We start from the raw sequence: 25,348 nt of genomic DNA, 5'->3' as shown, positions 1-25,348 counted from the left end.
AACCGCCTATTTATAAGGAAGAGCTCCCCGCCACCCGCTGCCTTTTAGTAGTCTCTGCCCACATTTGGCTCCCCGCTCTCTGCCCAGTCCGTGCTCTTCCTCCCTCCCCATCCTTGTCCCCATCCTAACTGCTCCCCGCCCCCCCCCCCACTAGTCCCCATCATCACGCGGCGCACGATGCCTTGCCGCCCGCCTCGGCTCCCCTAGCAACAGAGCCTGGCTCCCTTAACTCCCCCAATCAGCGGAGGCTTGCTCCGTCAGAGCCAATGGAGATGCACGGGGCGGAGCCTACCCTCTGCCAGCGGGGGAAGGGCCGCCCCGCTCGGCGCCGCCATTTTGGCCTCTGAGAAACAAAAGAGTCGAAGCCGCTGCTGGCGAGGAGCTATTTGGCAGGTAACCGCATCTCTCGGTTTTTTTATTACTGTATTATTACTATTATCACCACCACCAACATTACCGTTCCCACCCTTGGGTGTCTCAAGGTGTGAGGAGGAACCGAGGAGCCTCATCCCGTCTCGGGATAGGAGCCCAAAGGTCCCTTCCATGCCGGCTTGAGAAGAGCCGGTGGCAGGGCCACCATCTTCCGCCCCTTCTCCCTGCGGGTGGAGCCGGTTGCCACATCCGCACCCCGGCACCACGTTGCTTTCTCCCGTCGTCCTCAGGCAGCCCGCCTGAGGTATTCGGCTCCCTCGGCTCCTGTAGCCGTTGAAACCCCAAAAGCGCCGCCGTGGCAGCGTCTTTGGAGGCAGCAGACTTAGAGGGAGGCTTGCTGTTTCCAAGGGATGCTTCTAGGAGAGGGGTAGGATGAGGAAACGAAGCCTTTAATGTGCGCCCTACCCCCCCCCCCAACCCCACACGTCCCAGTACCAGCCAGGTATCAGTGAATATGGTGTGGGTCGTCCCCCCCCCCGTTTGTCTCTCTGCAATCCCCCTCCCCACTTTCTACCAAGCAGGAATTGGTTTGCTGCTCGGTATATCTGAGCACCGCTCTCTCGCGCTCTGTGTTGCGTTTGGCTTGTGATGTGGGCCCGCATCACCGGGCATCCAAACTGAAAATGGTCGGGCGGGGGTGGGGAGGAGGAGAAAATTGCTGCGAACATTTCAACACCTCCCCCCTTTATTGCGTTTTTATTATACATGCACTTTTAATTTGGGTTTGTTTTAACACTTGAATCGTCATCCTTCTCTCCTTGGGTGAGATTTCTCTTTCCTTTATCTTTCCCTTATCGGAAGGTGTATGCAGGGTTAGAAAACCTTTCGCGTAGGGCCAGGAGGTCATAAAATGGTGAGGTACTTTGAACTTCTGGGTGGGTGTGGTTTAAAGCTTTTATTGTGATGGGAAATGCATGACTCATTGTTACTCTGCAATTTTGAAATAAACTGGATGACTAACCAGGTACTTGTATATGCCCTCCTGATTTTTTTCTTTCTCCACATGTTGCACCTGCCTGGTGTATTTGTATGAGATTTGTATCATGAATTTGGAACATCTTGATCTTACATTGTAGTAACCTGTTACTGTAGTTATTTAATTGAATGTCTAATTGACTTTTGCCCAGGCAGTACACTGTGTGTTGAAAGACCTTTTATTGCCCTGAAAAAATATTAGCAGCAGCCCTGAGGTACTGTGGTTGTTTTGACATGCACATGACACAATCATGGTGTTCTGTATTTCTGATGTAATTTTATTATGTTTTGGCCTGATTTTATAGCACACCATGCCCTACAGACTTGCTGTGGTTGGCATATTATTAACATGGCAAAAAATAAGTCAGTATCTACCCAAATAACCTCCTCTTAACAGCTCTTAACATTTTATTAGAATGCTTTTTCAGAGCAAATTGCTCAAAAGTGTGCAAAAATGTAGGTAAAAGAAAACAAACACATGGAAGAAGTTCAGTGATTACTAGCAGTCATGCTGAAAGTTAGTTGAAATGTTATGTGAACAAAGTTGTAACCAGAAGGCAACCAGTGAAGTAGCTTGCCAGGAGACTGCAGGAAGCTTTGGAGATTCCGGAATGTTGATAGAAATGCATATGGTGGTCCCTGGCCTCTTGAGGGGATGTGGATTATTATCTATACCACATCAACCTTAATAGCTTTCAAAAGCATCCCAGTTTACAGCCTGGTACAGAATTATCCAAATTATACAGAATACATGAAGATGGCTACCATATCTTAATCATTGACAAAAGATGTCAGCCTTCTCGCCAGATGGTTATAGTGAAAACAGCTTAAGTCACCAGTGAGTACTTCAAGGCTCCATTGTGCAGTGAGCAGGAGTGGTTATTTCCCATCAGTTATGAGTGATCCTTCAGTTTCTAGACAACAGACTGTCAACCATCATTACATTGGCCGTGTCACCATATTTTCCACATTCTTCTGATATGTGATAAGGTATGATATAGAAGACAAGCTGGACATAAATTGGCTTATTTAGGATAGGGGTATTTAACCTGTAGCCTTCCAGATGTTGTACTACAACTCCTGCCATCCCTTACCATTGACTGTGCAGCCTGGGGCTGATGGAAGCTGAAGTTCCAACATCTGGAGGACCACAGGTTCTCAGTCCCCGATTTAGGATTTATAAATGAAATTAACGGAGATATATTGCACATAGTCAGTTTATAATAAATGCTATTGACATCTTAGTTAACTGGATTGTTTTGGTTGTTTACACCCCCTTTGCCAGTAAGGGGCAGTACTCTGTTGCTTGAGGTGAAGTATTTGCATAATCCAAATTTACTTATGTGAGTTCCCCACAGTCATTGGGGATGTTTGGCATGTGAGAGCCAAGATCTTATAGCTGTCTGCCAGTCACTTCACAGCCACCAGTGATCCTTCCCTTGCATGTTTAAGGGAGTAAAGGTGGAGATCTTGTTGATGGATGGGGTGAAACTACAAGACGTCCCACCATCTTCTAACCGTTGACTTCACTAGGAAGCAAAAAGTAGTAGTTTCTACAAATAGGGATATTATTAAAAGTGGGATTTGGGCAGTGTTAGGAAACTCAGATATATAAGCTAATCGCCAAATGGTGTCTTAAACCTAGGTTACTGTTGTCAAAATGGAATGTCTAGATGTCTTTTTCCTCAATGTGGTTTTTTATTACAATTTTATTCATTTCATTTCTATACTGTTTTATATTTTAAAGAGAAAATCTCAAAATGGTTAACAACACCTTAAAACATCAAATAATACAATCCAGAACAAAACAAATTCAAGCTTCAATGAAAATATTTCAGACTGTTTCCCCCATATTTATTTACCTACTTAATTTATATAGCTTCCCCGTAGTAGAAGTACTCTAGGAAGCCAGTTTGGTGTAGTGGTTAGAGTGTAGGACTAGGGCTTGGGAGATCAGGGTTCAAATACCCACTCAGTCATAAAGCTTCCTGGATGATCTTGGGCCAGTCATAGCCTCCTAACCTATCTCACAAAGTGTTTGTGGGTATTAACTGAGGAGGGAGTAAACTATGTACACCTTGGAGGAAAAGGTGGGATATAAAGGCGATAAATAAGCTTTTCTGCTTACCTTCTTAAGAAAGCTGGAGGGGCCAGCCAGATGGAGATGCCAGTTGTGAGCCTGGTATCCAGAGATTTATATGTAGTTGCAACTGGACCTACGCCTGTCACAAAATGCACCTGGCTGATTTTGAACATTGATGGCCAATGAAGGGATCCCTCATCCCCCTCACACAGCATAGAGCCCATTGGAGATGGTGGTGATGACACAGATGGCTGTATGACCCCCTTGCATTTTCATAATCCATTTAGCTGAATTACTTGGATTGGAGAGACTAATGCCTCTGCTATCCATTGCAACAAGCTTGCTAAATACTTTATAAATAAAATGATGCATATCTGTTTTGACTAGGATGCCATATTTCAAGTATAGATAACTTTAGCACCCCTTTACAGTTGTACCTCGGAAGTCAAACGGAGTCTGTTCAACTTCCGAAATGTTCGGAAACCAAAGCATGGCTTCTGATTGGCTGCAGGAAGCTCCTGCAGCCAATCGGAAGCTGTGGAAGCCCCGTCAGATGTTTGGCTTCCAAAAGAGGGTTCGAAAATCGGAACACTCAGAAGGTACAACTACATTTATTTGGAATGGGCAAGGTAGTAGTATAGATGTCTGTATAAAAAGTTTCACAGAATCTAAAGTGAGATGAAGTAGAGCCTGTCCAATCTCCCCAGGAGGGTATTTTGGAACTGGCACCATCAGTGAGAAGGCCCTGCACCTGATACCCACCAGCCATATTTCCAATGAAGATGAACTGGAGAGTAGAGCCCCTGAAACCATTCTTAAGGAATGAGCGCATTCATGTAGATGGAAGTGGTCCAATTCCACTGAGGGTTTTAAAGACTAAAAGCAACACTTTAATTTGAGGCCAGAAAAAAATGTAGTTGATATCAATGTGTTATGTCCTACACACTAACTAACATTCTGGCAAATACACTTTGTACCAATTGCACTTTTAAAACTTTGAAAGCAGCCACACATAGACAACATTGCACCAGCTCAGATGATTACTGTGATTTATGGATGTGACTAGTGCATGAGTACCGAGTCAAATCCATGCTTTCGAAGTAAGACCACAACTAGACAAAAGTGATAAAAGGCACTCTTGCCTGCTTACATAGTCTGATTAGTTCCAGGAGTACCCCCAGACTGCATACTTAGTCCTTCAGATGGAGTTCTGTCATTGCCTGGATTAAGGATCAGTCATTGCCTGGATTAAGGATCATTTTGTTTGCTCCCATCCATGCCAAGAGTGACTCCAGATACCAAGTTGGAGTTTTCACAACTTCTCTGTGGTTAGAGGATGGAACGAGAGATAGAGCTGTGTGTCATCAGCATACCAATTGTACTACAATTCAGAATTCCAGATTATGTCTTCCAGTGGTGCCATTTGTAGAATAAACAATGCTGAATCAGAAAGCACTGAAGTTGTTATTGTAGTGGACCTGCTGAAGTAGGATGTATGTAGCATGACGGATGAAATTATACATGCTGTGAAAGGTGAGGTACATAGCCTAGGATCCTGGGAGCAGCCCAACTTCTGGATGCCCAACTGATATTTGTTATAGACACATGCTTCTTCTCAGTTAATATTCAGCATGCCATCATCCATCCCTTTTGGAAACCAAAGGCATTTTGATCAGTGTAAGTGCTTTGGTAATAGGAACGTTAAGCTGGGTCAGACAATTTATCAGTTGAGGCCAGTATTGCCTACTACTTTGACTGGCAGTGGTGCCCTACTTGCTACTTGATTTGTTTTTACACTAATGATATCAGTTTGAATATGGCACCCTTTTCATCAAAAGTATGTGCCCTAAGCTACAGTTCCTCCCCCGATAAGGATTGTTTACTATATGAGACTGTTCTTGAATGGGCATTTATATCATGGCTACTACACTCTACATTTGTATTCATCTTAAAACACACCATATATATTATTTCAGTAATCCTAACAACTACAGCTCTCTTAAGATTGATCAGTATTATTAGTTCCATATTTCACATGTACAATGGAGGCTTGTCTGAGGCATCCAAGTGATTTTCTAGTTGCATGATTTGAATGTAAAACTAACTTTTAATAGCACTGCCTACTTTGGCCTCTGACCCTACCCCACTAGTTTGTCCAGAAGGGAATGTGGCTCTCAGACTGAAAAGAGTTCCCCACACTTGCAATGATCAAATTTTCCATGTTTGTGTTTAGTAAAGAAAGCTAAAAACTTTGAAATGAAACTGCCAAGTTTGCATTATATTGTATTTTCAGTTGGCATCCATTAATTCTTATTAATGAACTTTTTTCTGTGGAAAAATAAAGCATTGGTGCCCCACATAACTTCTAAGTACTCCTTGTTCTACAGCCCCATCCCAAGAAGTAGGAAATTCAAGAGCTTGTATTTGATGTTGGTAGGAAGACCTGGCAGTTCTATGGCTGGTCACAAATTACAGCAGTAGCAACTTTTTGGAAACGAGACCTTGAGCTTATGTGTTACGCCCATTCAAAAGCATCCAGAGCACTTTTAAAAGATGATGCACACACATTCCATTCCAGCAGGCTGCAACAGTGAGAGATAATGAGAAGCAGGGCCAGTCCATCAGTTATGCCTGAAAAACCCAGCTCCACCAGAACTACTCTCCTTTAACTGGCAGCAGCCATTCCAACAGCAAGAGAAAAGACGCTGTGTCTTTCTGCCAGCTCTGCTGAAAGAACCAGCTTCATCAAGCTTCTCCTGTCCCTAAACTCTTTTTCCAGCTAGTCAATATAAGAACTACATACCACGGAGAATTGTGGGTTTGGTTCCAGACCACCACAATAAAGTAAATATCACAATAAAGCAAGACACACAATGCTTTTTGTTTCCCAGCGCATATAAAAGTTATGCTTACATTATACAGTGGTACCTCGGGTTACATACGCTTCAGGTTACATACGCTTCAGATTACAGACTCCACTAACCCAGAAATATTACCTCGGGTTAAGAACTTTACCTCAGGATGAGAACAGAAATCGCGTGGCTAAAGTGGTGCTTCAGGTTAAGAACAGTTTCAGGTTAAGAACGGACCTCCGGAACGAATTAAGTACTTAACCCGAGGTACCACTGTACTGTAGTCTATTAAGCCAGGCCCCCCTGGCTGCAGGGCGGGAGGGGGAAAACCTACACACATAGGATCTCCTCTACAGATGTTCCCCCTCAGTATGCATATGGCAAAGGGTGGGTGGCATGATGGCAGAGGTAATAAGTTTCTCACATGTCAAATTCATGAGGGAATCACCCAACTAGGGCTGTGAAGATAGGCTGGAGCACAAAATAAAGTTATATTAGAGTCCTTTGCTGTTCTCTTTATAAGGGGGTCTGACTGTGTCATTATTTTTTCAGGCAAATTAGAACTTTTTTCTTAAGCAGATGGCTCTGTTTCCGTTAGTTGCAAATCTCTATACAGTAGGCCTGCCACTTACATGAGGGTTTGGTTCCAGGGGTCCATATGCAAAGGCAAAATCACATAAAGCCAGCAACCCCTGGAACTACCCTCCTGTGTGACCATCCCTGCCTGTCTGGATCGGACCTTGCCCTCTGCCTTGCTAACCGGGCACTGGGATGCTTCAGGAGCCTTCCTGCCGCCTTCCTAGAGACTGGAGAGCTCAAAAAGCTATTTTCATAACTGGTTTCTCCTGCTCCCCATTTACGGTATTTTTCTGTGTATAAGACAACTTTTTTTGCTGATTTTTTTTTCAGTCAAGAATTGGCAGTCATCTTATACCAAATGTGAATGTGGGGCAGGGCTGGAAAGCTTGACTGCTTTCAGGCTACACTGTAGGGAAAGGCGCTTTGCTCATGCTCAGAGGCACTATTTCCCCCTCAGCCAGGAGTGAGCCTGGTGCATGGAGTTCAAGCTTCACGTGGTATCCTGTAGACGCCTCGTCGCCCTGTCTGGAAGATTCTGCCCGCCTTCCTAATCTTTCAGCTGACCTTCCAAAGTTTGGTGACTTAAGCTGTGCGGCTGCCAATCCGCACTGAAGGTGTTATTCTGGGGAGGGAGGGGGTGGCTTCTCTGGCTCCAGTGCCTACCTGCTTCACCTTGCCCTGTCCATGGAGATGCAGGTGGCTGCGAGCACTCCTGGATTGCTCCCAGCTCTGGTGGCTCAGAATCCAGGACCTGGACGCTGCTGCTTTGTCTTCATGCAGAGTAGGATCAGGCAGGTTGCAGCTTAGGCTGCAAAGCGCGGGAGGGCAACAGACGGGCCCCCTCCCTTGCCCACCTGTTTTGATCCTGGGCGCTTTCTGCCTGGGCTTGAAGGCAGTCTCCCAAAAAAAGCTCTCCCTGGCACTCTAAATGAAAAAAAACTTGCCCATTTTCATGTTTTAAATACTGATTTCTTAATTTTGGGTTAAAAAAATAGAGATCTTCTTATACATAGGGGCATCTTATACATGGAAAAATACAGTACGGTCAAACCTCGGTTTCCGAACGTCTCGGCTGCCAAACGTCTCAGAAGCCAAACACCGAAAACCCGGAAGTGAATGCTTCTGTTTTCAAACGCATCTCGGTAGCCGGATCGCTTCTGAGGCACGTTTTTCAATTTTCCCCATTGAACTTGCTGACAGCCCTTTGATCCTTGGTTTTCGAATGTTTTGGAAGTTGAACGGACTTCTGGAATGGATTACGTTCAAAAACCGAGGTTCCACTGTATTTATTTTTCGGTTGCGTGCCGCAGGTCCCAATCACGAATGTATATTATGTGTTGTTTGCGGGCCCATTGTATAGTATTTAAATCAGTAGCAAGCTGCTGTGACTAGTAGAAGCAATCACTAGAAGTTAACAGGAAATGAGTCACAGTAGGCCTGTAAATGAGTAAAACTGTAAGGTGCCATATATTGGAACAATTTCAAGAGGTGTAAGTAAGTATAAGGGTGTGGTCCTACCATTGAAAAAATATATTATAAAATCACACAGAATAGCTATATTCTGGTGAAATGCCTGGCAGGTATTCTAACGTCATTCTAACAAGGGTATTGAAAACAATAGCTACCTTAATCACTACCTTGTTTTTTCAGATTTGCCAGTTCTGTCCGATTACTTTTTGTACCAGTCTTAATAGGGCTTGATTTTTAATTAAAAAAATAGTTTACTTGTGACAACTGTTTAATATGTATCTACAAGTATCTATTCAGGGTGGATTTAACTATGCCTACCTAGACTTGTCCATAGTTCTTTCATGCTTTCCCCCTTCCCCTAGGTGTACATGGGAGTTATTTTCTCCTTGCTAGGCATGGCCTGGGATGTAGTAGAAATAGGCTGGGCAACAGCACATGTATTTCTATCCCCACTCCCCTGTGGCTGTTTGCCATTTTGGACCTTGCCCCTGTTAGATGGATAAAACAGAAGATTGATTAATTTCACTATGTATTGATTGCAACAGGGATGATGGGCCATCAGTTAGATTCACAAACAATACAGTGGTAAGTGGTACCTCGGGTTACATATGCTTGAGGTTACATATGCTTCAGGTTACAGACTCCACTAACCCAGAATTAGTACCTCGGGTTAAGAACTTTGCTTCAGGATGAGAACAGAAATCGTGCAGCGGCAGCAGGAGGCCCCATTAGCTAAAGTGGTACTTCAGGTTAAGAACAGTTTCAGGTTAAGAACAGACCTCCAGAACGAATTAAATACTTAACCCAAAGTACCACTGTAATGCTAACTGAATGTATTCTGTTGTTGTTATCACATATACAGTGGTACCTTGGTTCTTGAACTTAATCTATCCCAAGAGTCCGTTCGACTCCCAAAACAGTTCAGAAACCAAGGCGTGGCTTCCAATTGGCTGCAGGAGCTTCTTGTACTCAAGCGGAAGCTGTGTCGGACATTTGGCTTCCAAAAAACTTTCGCAAATCGGAACACTTCTGGGTTTACTGCGTTCGGGAGCCGATTTGTTCGACAACTAAGCTGTTCAGGAACCAAGGTACCACTATATTACATTCTTCCTAATGCAAGTAGATGTACACTCATTATGGAAACTCATAATAGAACGAATCTGGACATTGCAGACAGAACCAACCAACACACAACAAGCAAGCATCTTTCCAAAACCTTAAGGCTACATTTTGTTCGAATGATTTTTTTTTTGGGGGGGGGGGTGTCCAATAGGGTGAGTGTTTGTTGGGTTGGGGGATCCTCATATTTCAAAAGAGTGTCCAAGCTGTGTTATTTACCGGTAATCAAATTACAGACAATTTTAACCAAGTCATTTTGTGTCTTGGTATTTTGTATAGTTTGTGATAGAAGAGGAAAGCAAATTTTTGAAGAAATATTTTGCTAGATAAATTGAAATTGATTAGATGCTACTAAATAAAACCCAGTATGGTATGTTTTAAAATGTATAATTTATTAAGTGACAAACTAATGACAATCAGTTCAAATACGGAGTCCACACCCTACTCCTGCATTGTTTCAAAATCCAATAACCTTTAAAGAGGAGAAGTGAAAGAGAACATGGGAACAGTGGAAAAAAACTTACCCTGCAATGGAAAATTTTAATCTCTCATGCAAGATGCAGAGATGCTAAACTGGATCTTCTACAGATGATTTTTATTTTTTTTGTCAGCTACACAATGTGCATTGGCTTGCAATGCAATTAAGAAATCAGCTATATCATAGAGGAGCTTTTACTTTATTTTACCCTGATCTTGTACAACAGGTGCAAGGGAAATCTGCAGCCCTTCAAATAGTTGTTGGACTATAACTCCCATCAACCCTGACAATTAGCCATGCTGACTGAAGATTGCAATCCAACAATATCTGGAAGGCCAGAGCTCCCCCCTCCCCCGCTGTATCGTTGTTCATTTAACGGCTCTGTGCATACATGGATTCGTTAAAGCTGCATCATAACCCTAACCAATGTCACAGAATTGTGACATTACCTGTGTATGTCAGAAATGTGAAATACTATTTATCTGTTCTCACAATTTCACAAAATTAATCTGAGATTGTCTTGTCAGAATTCACGTTTCTTGGCATTTACCAAAAATGGTCAGTTCTTGTAATATGTACATGTAAGGTTTATAAATTAGATAGTTGAGGAGGCATTGCCCTCTTGCCTTTAATGTGATCTTGCAGTTTTCTAGACTGATACACTGCACTTTAAAGGTTTCACCTTGCATTTACTTAACTATGTTGTTTTCATGTCCTTTGCTGACTGCAGGTGTCCTGTGAGAGTACAATGGAAATAAAAGCTGAGCAGTGTAATCATGATATGGTCATATATCTCCTGAAATTACTTTTAAAAGTTTTAACAAGGAAAATATTCTACTGCTTTTGTCGGTGTTATTTTTAATAATTCATCTTACTTTATATAAGAGGGGATCTTTTTGTAATTAAAATGATAGTGTATTAAAGCTTATGTGCCATTTGATTGTTGAAGAAGTTAAGGAGCTGATTTCTCCCCCTCCCTTGCCCCAATTATGATTCCAGCAATCAGCATGACGAAGCCCTTCCTCTCTTTGCCCCTCTCCATTTGTACAGCTAATGATGCGTGAAGCCTAATTATTATTAACCCCAGTGTAGTTTTAGTTCTACCATACTTTCAGAGGCAAACATCTCTATCTACTGTGACTTTTATTTTGATTAATATTATGCAAAAAAATAGACTTACATTTCTGCTGATCTTGTTCTTTTGAATTGCAAGCCACGAAACAGCATTCATCCGTACTGTGACATTTTATTTCAGATGTGTGTGTTCTAGACTGATAATAAAACTTTCACCATTTTCCATGGTTAAGATGTGATGCTTAATTTTAGATTTAACTTCCATCAAGGAGATTTAAGGATCACATGCTTTTAAATAGTTGAAATAGTCTCTACACGTCCTGCCTCAAAAATAAGCTTTTTTGGCAAATATGTAATAAACAGTTCTATTTTCTCTTGACCTCTTTTTGTTCTTTGCACTGTTCCATCATTGTGTTCTTGCTTTACTTGTTTGTATTTTCTCTCTCAAGAGAAACTTTGCTTCCATCCCTGCTGCTGATGCTGATTTCTTATGGGAGCTCTGCTTTATTAACCTCTTGAAAAATTTCCATTCATACATAATGCTGCTGGTACTGATGTAATAATGCAGTAATAGGACTTGAAGTAGGATTTCCATCCAGTTATGAAAGCCAGTGTTGGAAGTCTGTTGGTATTTAGCATAGATTTTGATCTCTAAAACTAGAAAAACTAAACTTTCTGAAACAAAATATATCTAGATAATGTGGGCTCCTTGTTAAGTCAGTACTTACTTTTTGCTCCTTGTGAAGCTAGGAATGGGGACATTGAAATGTTCTTCTGTTCTTGGTATCCCGTGAAGGTGACTAGAGATGTCTTCTGGGGACTGGGGCGGCTGTGAGGCTATTCACTTCTACTGCCCTGATCCTTTGGACAAAAGGATAGATAAAAGTATTATGGATGGATTTCTCGCCTCTCCCAAAGCAGGTTTATGTGTGGAATGGTAATTCTAGCAATTGTGAGTGTAAAGCCGGAGGATTATTCCTGGTTCATATGAAATGAAAGGGAATGATTTGGGAATAAACTGCATTCTCAGCTTCTCAGGAGGAACTTCCATGTATAGAGAAAAACCAGAACATATTAGTCTAGTAGGGCAAGAAAATCATTGTAAGAAGTAGCTGGAAAATATTTATTGTAGGTGTCCCAAGTACCAGGGAACTTTCTGATCCTCAACATACAGTCTCTTCCTTGATGAGTAGGTAGTCTGTTCATTTAAGCAAAATAATTGAGTGAGGGAGGGGAGACAGGCAATTTGGTATTGTGAAGAGTCTGCCAACAAAGAGAGGGATGGAAGGAGACTGATGTGAAAGGGTTTCACTCACGTGGCTTGCTCATTGGGAAAGCAAGAGTTTTGCAAATTTTAAACTTTAAAAATTCCCACCTCAATTCAGATTCCCTTTACTCTTTTTAAAGTAGTGACTATTAATGGCTCCATTCATATCAACACCAATGTTTATTCTAGGTTTTGTATTTCAAGGATGCATTTAGTTAAATGCTGAATGCTCGAGACTGTGCATAGCCAGTATTTTGGATAATTTTCTTGATCGTTTAATAAATACTTGGAATTTTTTTCATTAAGGGGATAACTTGTAGTTAGGCAGAAATGAGAGAGCAGAAATAATGAAAATGAAGTAGAGAGAGTTAGCCATTTTGAAAAAAAGAAGACTTTTAGAAAGGCTATTGCCAAAACAAAAGCATTTGTTGTATTTCAGTAATTGAACTCCATGTTCCCAGGCATGTGGGTCATTTTATACATCTCAATATTTAAGTAGGATATTATGTTCTTGGGGAAGATTGTTAATAATTAAAATACTTTATGTTTTATACTCAGAAGATTTAGCAGGAGTTAAAACGCTTTTCCTTTAGAGTTATATAAATGGTATTATGAGGGAAAAGATATAAAATCCTGTTTGGGGTGGAAGCGTGAAGAATAAAGATGCCGTTGTTACCTTGATCTAAAGCAGGAATGGATCATTGGAAAGCTGTACATAACAAAACTTTGCCTAGGGACATCTAGTAGCTTAGGATTGCCTTGAACTGCATTCAGACAGGTTTTTTAAATGTCAAGTATGCTGCAAGCCCCACAGGGACTGTTTTTAATCCCTCTTAGTTTACACATGGACTTCTGACCAGCAAGATCAGTATAGGTAACACAGTCTCAAGATTGAAAATGTGCAGTAAATAAAACCATGAACCATGAAAACTTAGTGAAGTTGTTAAACACACAAGTTATGAATTGTGAAGCCTGTGATTTAGATCTCTGCTTCACCTTATGCTCACTATGAGGCATCATGCTCTGGTATGGGAACAACAATGTAATCACAAGTAAAATTCCAGGGAAGGGAGGCAAAGACTACGTCAGGGCCTGCTCCAGCTGCTTTTCCCCTCTCCCTCTCAGGTGTGTGTGATCTACTGTCATCTACTCAATGGGAAGGATTCAAGGAAGAGAGGTGATGTTGATGGTGATGTCTGCTCTCCCAGAGAAGACTATTCCAAAGAGTAGATGCCAGAGAGGGCCAGCTCCACTTCTAGATCTTGACAGCATGTGAAAAGGTGTAGAGCCCATGCCATATATTATGTGAGGAAGTATGTATGGGAAGATGCTCTGTGGTGCGGTATGCAGGACACAGGCTGTTTAGGACTTCAAAGTTAAATTTAAAAAAGCAGCACCTATGAGTTGTTCTTCGAAGTAAAAAGACAGCCAATGAAGTCACAACTGCTTTAATGCACATCAGTCAGTAAGGGACTGCAACATCTGAACTAATTGTGATGCTTTTCAAATCCATTTTCAAGGGCATGTTAATAGGAAATGTTTTTCTGTAGTGTAAGCAGGAGGTTACCAATGCATGAAGAACAAAAGCAAGATTCTGTTGCATAATACTGGAATATTATGCATGCCCTGTATGAGAGACAGCTTTTATGCTCACGTTTGAAGGTGGGGCCTGTTGAATCATGTCCTGGGTGATACCCAAGAGAATGCAGTTTTGTAAATACACACAGTTCAGCATCCTCTGTGGACTGCTCTGAACATATACGAAAGAAAACAAGTTGTGAAAGCGCTTGAAAAATTAATGAGCTCGCTGGGGAAGAGTGGAGAGTGGCATACGTTTGCGTATCAGGTGAAATCTGTAGCAAATACATTTTTGTGTGAGGATCAGAGGTTGTAGAGATTATTTTGACAAAGTCTTTATGTGTTTGCACACATGCATGCATTTTCTGTTACGATGACAGAGCACAATTTCTTGAATGTATTGTCATGATTACAATAGCTTGTTTATTTGGAAGTAAGCTAGGGTTGCCATATTTCAAAAATAGACTCAGTGTCTATTCTGAGTAGGAATACAACCCAATGCATCTTACCTCGAGTAGGTGATCATTGGATGCATCTTTATCTGAGGGTATTGCTATCGTAGAGTAATTCATTGGAACTGGAAAAATAGTGCCATCTTCTGGATAGAAGTGTGTTGCAGAAATGGACTGGATGCAATAGTAGTCAGAATGTGCTTCACATCAGTAAGCCATTAAGAGTAAACATTAGGTATACTCATTGCTTATCTTCTGTAGTATCACAGGTATGAAGTTATTGAGCTCAAAATATTTTGTTAAGTGTGGATTACATTGTATTTTCACCAGGTAGTGTTCCTGATGATAATATTGTGATGGTCCAGCAAGTATTTGTTAAATTTCTGTTCACTCTACCGAGGGCAGCAAACAAGAAAACAATGCACAAAATTTGAAAACAATCTAAAATGTTTCTTAAAAAGAATTAAGTATCCTCAGTTCTAATAAGTTCAATTTTATCAGTATCACATACACATCTATTGTTTTAAATCCCTCTGTGTGTCTGTGTATGTGCACGCACACACTTCTAGAAATTTATCAATTTTTATAAAAAAGAGTTGTTTGTTTCTGCAATCCATTGCCATTTAAATTTTGTGCACACCTACTTGGAAGCAAGCATCTTTGAATTCTGGGATTTATTTCTAAGATGACACGCTTTGCACAGCTTTGCACTGTGATCCTGTACTTGGGTCTATCTAAAAATAAGTCTGCGACCTAGAACACTTTGTGGTCTCTCAGAATTAGCTGCATGATTGTTCATGTAACACTCTTTATGGGAGAACCAGTGGTCACATTATTTTTAGCTACAGATCTTAAAGATTAAACTATATTAGACGTTTGCTATATTTGCTAATAGGATTTAGCTCATCTCTGCTTTACTTTCTCAAGATGATCAAAATAGACCATTGAGCTTCTAAATGTGTGATCCTCAGTCTTGAAGACCACTATAATTCTATACAATATAATGTTTGTCATCTTATAAGGAGAAAAACATATGTAGATACAGAGTAAACTTTTAAGATTATCCTCCTGTTTAAATTGGAGATAAGATTGCTAAGAATAAAAGAAGCAATGCTGAACATACTACTTTTATGGAAACATGCACGATAGGTATTGATGTATTTTAAAAATGAGGGGGATTGTGAATTTCTGTCTATTTGTGTGATGTATGCACAATTTTCTGAACATGAATTCTTTTCAGTTCTCTTTTTGGAAGCTGCTCTCAGAAGTCTAAAGCTTTTCTTTAAACTCTTGAGTTCAAAAAGCTAATTTGACATTCTGATTCTTTCTATGTTTGCTGTTTATATATTTTTAAATGGATTTGTATATTTTAATATATTGTTAAGTACCATCCTAGAACCTTTGAGTTAAAGTGCAAAAATACAAACTCACCAAATAATAATTAAATGGAAAATGCTTGTGTTTATTCTTCTGGGACCCCTCTTTTAAAAGCTCAAAAAGCTAAATTTCAGACTCCTTTATTACCTGGGGAGTTCAAAGTGGTGTTGAGGAACTCTTTTCAAAAGCTAGTTTAGGTTGTGGCCAGGCTCTTTCTTTTTAAAATGAATAATAATAAATAGCATGTGTATGTATGCATGCAGACTAAAAGAAAGGAAGCATCAAATGGAAACACTGGTTTACAGTGTTATTTGCATGTTCTATCTACGACAGGCTTTAGAAAGCTAGATGGGTATCCGTAATACGATATAGAGAAAAGAGTGGAAATGCGTCATTTATCTACAGTTTTGCCCTGTGGACTATTGTGCTGATAATAAAATGCTGCAAGGGTTAGCAGATTTGAACAGCCAAGAGAAACAGTGTGAGTGCTTCTCCCCCTTCCACTTTCTGCATTGACATTCTCCCTGCTCCTTCGTAATAGGCACGCCTAGTAGCTGTGTGCTAATCCCAATTGGCTAAAATTGTGAGAGGCGTGGTATGCAGATTATGGTATGACCTCACTCCTGTTTGTCTCAGTGCTTAGAGCTTGTTGGCTCTTTTCAGTTTCTGCTTCAGAGCGGAGAGTTTCACTTCTCTTTCTCTCGCTCTTGGTTGCGAAAGAATCTGTTATTTGTGCTCTTTCAGACAACGTTGCTAAACGAAAAGGGATTTTCTTCTGTTTCCATAGACTTTCTAGCGGGAATAAACATATACTGGAGAAGCGATCTCTGTGTGAGCTGCCTTCACAACTGCCACATTGGTGTGTCTAATGTGCTACAAGGATGAGCCCGGCATTTGGAGCTATGGAAGTGGAGCACTATTCCAAAGGCGTCCTGCTAGAGCCTTTTGTTCATCAGGTTGGAGGTCACTCCTGTGTCCTCCGGTTTAATGACAAGACCATCTGTAAGCCCCTTATCCAGCGAGAACACCTGTTCTATGAGACCCTTCCTACAGAAATGCGTAAATTCACTCCTCAGTATGAAGGTATGTTACCAACCTTAGAAGGGGGTTGGGCTTTTTTATTCCTTTTGTAAATCCAAATGTGCTGTTTTGTCTCTAAAGTCTCTTATGCTGAAGAGATTTTAGGGGATTTCTTTTCATGCATTTTGATATTGTCTGAGCCAGGCTGTGGAGATACAGGGTGGAGATGCTTGCCAGTGGGTCTTTGGGCTGAATAACAGCATTAGAGTAGAACAACTCTGCTGATGGTAGCCTATAGATCGGCCTTAGGCACAGGTAGGTAAGTATATTGATAATAGCTTGTAAATGTTTTCAGTAATAATGTGCTGCTGCTTTCTGATTTGTATGTATGTGTGCACTTTTTAAAACAAAACAAAAAATAAACTGGATAAGATTTGCTTGTCTTACAGAAGTTTATTGTGGCTTTTTGGATTCTTTTCTACCTCTAACAATTTGGTCAGCATAGCAGGGAAGTTAAAATTTACTGTTAAAACATATTCAGCTTGTTTTTGCCCTTAAGGAGATGGGGAAAAAATGCGGTCATTAGGTAGGCAAAAGGTGAAATACCGTTGAAGAGACTGTCTCCGATGGTATGTGGGAGTAGATATTCCAGTTCTTAGCATTGCATTAGTTGACCAAAACTTTTAACTTTGAATGAGGTACTACTGGAATTTAATGAAAGATACCCGAATTTTAAAAATCTGATTACCTTTTTACATTGTATTATATTTATTCACTGAATAAAGCAACCACTATTTCACCAATTAAAAGACTAAGAGATGTCTCTTGGTTGTATTGCTATATGATGTGCACGCCTACTGAAACATTTGAAAACTTCTCATTACAAGCTTTTGGAATGAATAGATGAAAATGTACTTTATAAATGTTTGATAGAATGTAATAAATTGTACTAGCATATGTGGTTTTTCTCTTTTGGAGATGTGTGGGAGGGATTCAGGGGTAAGGGGGGGCCTCATTTGGTCCATCTCTGTTGTTTTTTCCAGGATAAAGTCAAAGGCCATTTTCTAGCTGGCTTCCCCCCCTTTCCTGTAGCTCTTTCCTGTGTGGGCAGCAGGACTGTCAGTCAGAGCTTTCGCACTCCCTACCCTTGCTACTGTAGGTCCCAGAGCTGCCTGCCCTTCTCAGAAGTGCCAGTCTCTCGCCAAGAACTCTAGTGATGAGCGGCAAGAATGTACAGATTGATTGATTTCAGGATAAAGAGAGAGGACTGAGGAAAAAAAGCCCCATTCAGCCAGTTGTTACAACTTCTGCCATAGCATTCCTATATGGCACTGTCAGAACTTTCCTCTAAGACTCTCAAAACATAAGACAATGCTCTAGAGACTCTGAGATGAGGAAGCAAAAATGCTTTCAAAGTTCACCATGTTTTGATGTATCTCAGTCAAATTTGTTTTGTACTTCATTTTGTTATTTCCTTTGCAAGACTGCTACATAACTGAAATCAATAAAATATATTCCCCCAAGGAAAATAAAAATTGTAAAATTAAACGTGGTGATTCTAAGTGGAACCCTTTGAATTAGTTGTCTGTTGTAATGTGTGATGTTGTTCTTGTTTTGCTCTGCTCTTGCAAGCCTTTCCTTTCCCCTGGAAACTATTAACCCTCCTGAAAGCCATTTGTTTGGATAAGTGCTTTTAGCTTTGCTGTTAAGCAAAACTTAAAGCTTTTGGTGTTTCTGTGCAGGGTACATTTCACTGCAAGATGTAAATATACAATGTTTTACATCTCTTCTAGGGACAGATAAGTCAGATTTTTTAAAAAAGAAAATAATAAAAATTTTCAATAATTGAAAACGTCTCCTGTTATTATTTGATTCCTATGTGATTCTGCTCACGAGAAGAATCTCCTGTATCATTAATGTGTTGTCTTCATGATAAATTGTCTTCTCTGTGAGGTGTCACTTTGTCTAGATGTTTTGATATTTGTTAGGTTGACAGATGAGTTTTGGCCTGTGGCAAGATAAAAAACTAAGGACTGGGGTAAGAGAAAAACCAAAGTTGCTATATTCTTAGTGCAAAATTATGTTGTGTTGTAAGCTGTATATGCTTCTCATTTCTTTAATTTTAACTGTATATCTTATTTTTCCTCTGAAGGTGTGGTATCGGTAAGCTTTGAAGAGGATGAAGACGGAAACCTGTGTCTAATAGCATATCCATTAAATGGGGACCATGATAACTTGGAGAGCCTAGATAATTCTGAATGTGAACCTAAAAATAAATTGTTACGGTGGACTAATAAAAAGACTGTATTGCTAGAAAATGAAAAGTTAACTAAGGAGTGGGTTCGACAGCACCGAAAAGAAGAGAAAATGAAAAGGTAACTAAAAAAAGAGTAAGCAAAGCAAAAGCTAATATCATGATTCTTCTGTGTACACTCAAATCTCATGAATTGCAAAAAAAAAAATAAAAAAAAATGCTGTGCAATCCTAAGCATTTTTACTTGGAAGCAGTTCCCATTGTATTTAATGGGTTTCCTTATAGATAACTGTATAAAACTACAGACTTAGTGTGGTAAAACTGGATAGGGTTGTATACTGTACATTTTTGTGCCTAGAAAGTCATTTTTCAAATTTAAGTAAGGAGCTCTGAAATTCTAGTTTTTCAAGCCTTCTGCAATATATTTAATTTTATTGATTTCAGGATTAGATTGAGGCATTTTCAGTAGGAGAAGAATATCTGGAACATGGTGTCATTTGAATCTTGAAAGTTGCAAACTGTGGCAACTGTTAAATAATGCTCTTCAAAAATATATATAAGAGGCCATGTTAGGCTGATGCTTCGAAAGCAATCAAAAATATTGTGGCACCTTACAAACAAGGCACTTATTTATTTAACTTTTGTGGACTAGAATCAGTGCTCATCGGATGCCAGTACTCTTTTAAAAACATGGGTGAAGCCTTGACTGCAAAACCATGGGACAAATTACTTGGTTAATATAAGAAAGATAGTGGATACCACTTTTCAGTTTAAAAATCATTGTGAAATAGGCTAGTTGTAAGCAATACACGAGTGAAGGTTAGCAGAGCACAAATATTTTCAAATGATTTTTGAAAGGCTATGATACTTCCACTTGACCACTAATACTAAGGTTTGGTTCTTATTTTTCAGCCATAAGTTAGAGGAAGAATTCGAATTGCTGAAGAAATCTGAAGTGCTGTATTACAGTGTGGAGAAAAAAGGAAATGTCAGTTCTCAGTTTAAACACCATAACCCTTGGAGTATGAAATGTCATCAGCAGCAGTTAAAGCGAATGAAGGAAAATGCAAAACATCGGAATCAATATAGTATCCTTTGTGCAAATAAATGTATGACAACTGAACAAGAACCACATTATCGTAGGAACTGAATAGTTAAATATCAAATGTGACAAGTCACTCAAACGGGAACTTTTAGACCAAATTTGTGTTTCTCAGCATTGGCTGATGGAAGTGACTACAATGCACTATTTTCTGCTGTTGGAATTCAGGCTCTCACATAGTTCTTAGGCTGATGCTACATAAATCTGCAGACCATTTACCTTTACAGTAGCCCGCAATTGATGTGTAATCTCTGCAGTTGGTGGAGGATATTGATGGCAGTGCTGTTGTCTGTATTATGTAAGGAACCATGTTGATCATGCTGCAGTCCAAGCCAATCTACCTCTTAAGCCAGTACATTCTGTTGAGGGGTGATCTGTGCTGATAGTGGTATGAGTACAGATGTGCCTTTAAACCAAGATATTCCTTAGTGCACATCTAATTTTTATAAATGGAACCTTGTGCTTTAATTAGTGGATAGACCCAGTGAAGTAAAGTTCTGCTGTTTCTTTATGTTGGAACCACCAGCATTCTTTCCTCAAATGGCACCAGAGGCCTTAATCTCTAGCTCTCATTATCACACGTTCAAATGTATCTTGGTTTGCTTTTTTAATCGGCCCAAAGAAGTATGTATGTTTTTTTGTTCAGTTGTATGGAGAAAAATAATGCTATCTTAAGTGACAGAGCCAGCAGCTTATTGTCTCTTCTTCTCTATTTTTTATTTCCAGTAGAATATCTGATAGATGGAGATCATGTTTAACACATATTCTTGTGTATGTAAAGAGCTCATGTGCTACACGTAAACCCACTTCCCTAAATCATATAAATGCAGTCTACAGGGATTGGCTTGTAGACACCTCGGCATTCTGTGATTGCCATTGGAGGCAAATAGATAAAGGGGTCTGTGTGCCGAAAATAATAAATGTGCTGCTGGTTCTCTGATGTGGCACAAAGATGATGTTTGGCTGTATTTTGTCTTTAAGTAGCCTGTTTACTGTATGCTTCTGGAAATGAATGTACAGTGGTACCTCAGGTTAAGAACTTAATTCATTCTGGAGGTCCGTTCTTAACCTGAAACTGTTCTTAACCTGAGATAGCACTTTAGCTAATGGGACCTCCCGCTGCTGCTGCACGTTTTATGTTCTCATCCTGAAGCAAAGTTCTTAATGCGAGGTACTATTTCTGGGTTAGCGGAGTCTGTAACCTGAAGCGTATGTAACCCAAGGTACCACTGTATAAGAACTGCTAGTGGGTTTTTTTCAGGGGGATATTAAACCCTTAGAACGCTGAAAAATGTTCAGTGAAAATACGCAGGTTCTCTGCACAAGCCTTGTAGAGAAATTTTCTGATGGAGTTGTCTGAAATATTGATAACTTATCATCAATATCTGATTGGGATAGTTTATAATATTTTTATACAGTTGAGAAGAGCAGCTGAATAGTTTATCCAAGGTTATACCTGAGTTATGTGTCAGAGCAAAAGCTTGCTGAAGCCAAATTGATTGTTTCACAGATTTTGTCCTAAATCTCCATCCTCTCAGAGAACAATGCTTTTCTTTGGTTTGTGGAAAACAAGGCATTTTATGATACAGACCTGCCTGACTGTTAAAATCAGCAGGGGAGGCCTTGCTGGGGGAGCACTGCTATTTGAGGCCCAAGAGGTAGTAGTATTCTGGGGACCTTCTCTGTAGTTACCCCCCCCCCATATGCCCAGTTATGGAACTCCTTCCCCATGGCAAAGGGGCCAGCACTCTACCTGGCACCATCACCAGACTCTTTTCATTGGTCATCTGGGAGCAGATGAGTAATTTTAGATTGGGTTGTACCCCCCCTTGCACTATAGTAATTTCTGTGTTCCAAGTAAGGTATTTAATATATTTTATTGAATGTTCGTATCCTGCCCCGAGACCTTGTAGTGAAAGGTGGATAACAATGAGTTTAAAATGCCAGTCATTAACAGTGAAGTTAAGCTTTACAAGTTCTAATAACAGGGGCAACATTGAGAATTTTAATTATTGGTTGGAACATTTCTTTATTTCGGCTTCAAGTATAAGAGTAATTTTGGTCACAGTTCTTCCGAGCTTTCCTTAACTAAACAGAATTTATCTTACTGGAAAACCTAACCTCGCGTTATGAGGTGCCTTGTGTGTTAGATCTCAAGATGGGAACCCGGCAGCATGGAGATGATGCATCTGAAGAAAAGAAGGCGAATCAGATCCGGAAGTGTCAGCAGAGCACTTCAGCAGTTATAGGAGTCCGAGTTTGTGGTATGCAGGTGAGTTTCAGAAAGAGCAGGAATGAATAGTTTCTGCTTATTAGACTGTGAGTGAAACCAATTTCTATTTGCGTTTTCTTCAAGTGGAAAAATTCTGGCTTTCCTTAGGCAAGCATTGCACTGTTCTGAATTTTGTGAGCTACTGATTACAGTTGTCATCAAATAGTAGAATTAAGTGCAGTGGCGCTGTACATTTTTCATTATATATTTCAGGCAATTTAAGAATGGTGTCCTCCTTATTTTCTCTAATTCAAAAAAATTCAGTGGTATTACTCATTTTAGGCAATTTTGTAACCTTCCCACTTCCTACTTTTCTAGCTGAGAAATTTTACCTTTTATTCACCATCTTGCTGAAGAAAGCTCCAGAACGTGGCAGTATCACTGTAATCAGGCGGATGGGCCACTTGAGAGCAATGCTCTTCCTTATCAAGAGCGGAGAAAGTGAGCCACTGTGCCTTTCTCTCACCATGCATGGAATTTGCTATTTAACCATCAGGCTGTCCTTGATTAAGAAATCCAATATGGGAGATGATCACAGAGAGTTCGTTTCCACATGCATGTGCATGGAGTGAAGCATGCACTCAAAAATCCTCTCTAGCAATGCATTCTCTTCCCTCCCATACTAGCAGATTGATTGATTTATTTTAAATGCAGATTCTGTCCTGGAGTCCTGAAAGACTAAATTTGAATGCAGATAAACTGCAAATTATTCACGATACTAATAGGCTGCACCCTTGCTTTTTTTAAAAAATAGTTTTTATTAAGGATTTTTTTGTGGTAGTCTGCACTAAGTCTTTGTAGTGTGCACACTTCATAAAAACAGCCAAAGGAAGGCTCCTTTCACAAATAACATGATTGTAACTGTAAGGCAAGCTGTTACTATTTATTTGGGTGTTTGTTTGTTTGTTTCACCTTTCATTCTGGAAAGATTTCTAAGACACCTTGCAATTTAAAAATAAATAAATAAAATTACATTGAAGCTGCTTCTTTTCCTTTTGGATCATTGTGGCTGTTCACGTTGACTTTGATCGCATATTGCTCAAAAGGACTGACAGCTGGGTGGAAGTTGCCTAGCCGTGTGCACTTTATTCCCTTCACTGCAGGCATTTTCACTGTCCAGAGGTAGAGTAGGTGGTAGCAGTTAGCTGTTCTGCTGCCTGGCTGTTTAGTTATTCCCTGTAAGTGAAAGATGCAAGTGAATGGAGCAGTATGGACAATAAAAATAGTTAGGGCTCCTTGCTTCTCTGCTGGCTCTATGCATCCTTTTATGCAAGCTTGGTTGGAATGGAATGACTACTACGAGAGAGGAACTTTTCATCTTTCTGTACAACTAGAAGAGGTCACCTATCCCACTTTTTCTTTCCTTTGTTACTTTTAGTGGTAAACATCTCTGTGCTTTCCCTTTAAACAGCAGCATCTCCTTTGCAAATGATGCTTGGAAGGTATAAACGTGGTATTCATAGTCCCTTTCCTTATTTCAGGCTGCAGGATATTGCTCCAGTAGTTTCTTAGTTCATTCTTTCTGCTTTTAGAGATCCTAGTTTTAGTCACCATGCTTAATTTTTATCCATTTGAGGGCCAGCTTGTACCGTCATTTCAGTTTAGTCTTCAAGGACTGACTCATTAATCTTTGCTACCATTTTAGCAGATACTAATATGATTTGTTATGGTGTGTTAAAATATATTTTCATTGTCTCAGTTATATGCTTCAAGCTGTTGATTTCTTCTGTGATGTAGACATACACAATAATTTTATTTAAAGGGCCATTTTCCCCTTCATGAGATTGCCACCAGTAGCTTTTCAAAACGAATTAACAAGCATAGGCATGATACTGCTGTTATTGGCCTGAGTTACCAAATGCCATTATGCATGTTGTAACTTGACTTTTTAAATAGTGGCCAAGTAAATTTCTAATCCTACTTAAATTCCTTGGTCTTATTTCATCAATGGAAAAACAATAATATACACCTTAAGAATCTGCTTTGGAATTAAAACGTGTTATATATGAATGATTTGGCAGTTAGAATATTCCACCTCTGACTTCCTTCAGCTATATCAGAAGACTTTTGAAAAGTTTTCATTCTCTTCTGAAGCATATAATTTCTTGAGGGTTTTAATTCAAAGTTACTGTTTCATTCAGTGCTAACAAGTCCTTTTCTTGCCTTGTATTTTCTACAGGTTTATCAGCCAGGTTCTGGCCAGTTAATGTTCATGAATAAATACCATGGAAGGAAGCTTTCAGTCCAAGGATTTAAAGAAGCACTTTACCAGTTCTTTCATAATGGGAAATACCTGCGAAGAGAACTCTTTGAACCTGTTCTAAAGAAACTGACTGAATTAAAATCAGTCTTGGAGAAACAGGAATCTTACCGCTTTTACTCCAGTTCTTTGCTCATCATTTATGATGGAAAGGAATTACAAGAGGTAGCCGTGGACTCTGATCCAGAAGACCTTGAAGGCCTTTCAGAGGAGTCTTCGGATGAATCGGCAGGCGCATATGCCTATAAGCCTACTGTTAGCTCAGTTGATGTTCGAATGATAGACTTTGCCCATACAACTTGCAGGTATTACGGAGAAGATAGCGTGGTGCATGAGGGCCAAGACACGGGTTATGTTTTTGGACTTCAAAACTTAATAGTTATTATTAAAGAAATAAGAGATGAAAGCAGTGAATAAACATTTAGAATGCAAAGCAGTAGAAAGCACTATAGTGACTCTTTGTATTCCAGAAATATTGACCACTTTCTGGTGGTAGCAACCTGTACAGACTCTGTTGGGATGGCCCCATCGGAGTCAAAGCTGTTCGGGCATTTCCTTTTAGTGGTGCTAGAGTTAGCACTGACACATCTGGGTATCTTTATTATTTATTTTAACTCTCGTGAACATTCCATATTTGATTATTCAAATACCTCTGTTATTCCTGTGTGTATATATACCAATAAAATTCTTTTTGTTCATTGTAA

General features: G+C 40.0%; 1 protein-coding gene across 1 annotated transcript; it reads left to right on the top strand.

The window, feature by feature from the left end:
• Nucleotides 1-237: 237 nt before the first annotated feature.
• IP6K2 (inositol hexakisphosphate kinase 2) lies at nucleotides 238-25,348 on the top strand. Its single transcript, XM_083419893.1, has 6 exons — nucleotides 238-393; nucleotides 16,524-16,819; nucleotides 18,909-19,131; nucleotides 19,923-20,098; nucleotides 22,209-22,384; nucleotides 24,564-25,348. The coding sequence occupies exons 2-6, from the start codon at nucleotides 16,618-16,620 to the stop codon at nucleotides 25,059-25,061; spliced, it is 1,275 nt and encodes a 424-aa protein (XP_083276019.1). The 5' UTR covers nucleotides 238-393; nucleotides 16,524-16,617; the 3' UTR covers nucleotides 25,062-25,348.

The sequence above is a fragment of the Podarcis tiliguerta genome, assembly GCF_965153285.1.
Source record: "Podarcis tiliguerta genome assembly, chromosome: 2".
NCBI lineage: Eukaryota > Metazoa > Chordata > Lepidosauria > Squamata > Lacertidae > Podarcis > Podarcis tiliguerta.
The sequence above is the reverse complement of the archived record's forward strand: the minus strand, read 5'-3'. Positions and strand labels throughout refer to the sequence as shown.

What these genes read in the sequence shown, in the direction of transcription:
- IP6K2 (XM_083419893.1), top strand. Translation starts at nt 16,618, where the DNA reads ATGAGCCCGGCATTTGGAGCTATGGAAGTGGAGCACTATTCCAAAGGC. An exon ending in AAAGAAGAGAAAATGAAAAG is followed by an intron (nt 19,132 to 19,922) that starts GTAACTAAAAAA and finishes CTTATTTTTCAG; the next exon opens with CCATAAGTTAGAGGAAGAAT. An exon ending in TCCGAGTTTGTGGTATGCAG is followed by an intron (nt 22,385 to 24,563) that starts GTGAGTTTCAGA and finishes TATTTTCTACAG; the next exon opens with GTTTATCAGCCAGGTTCTGG.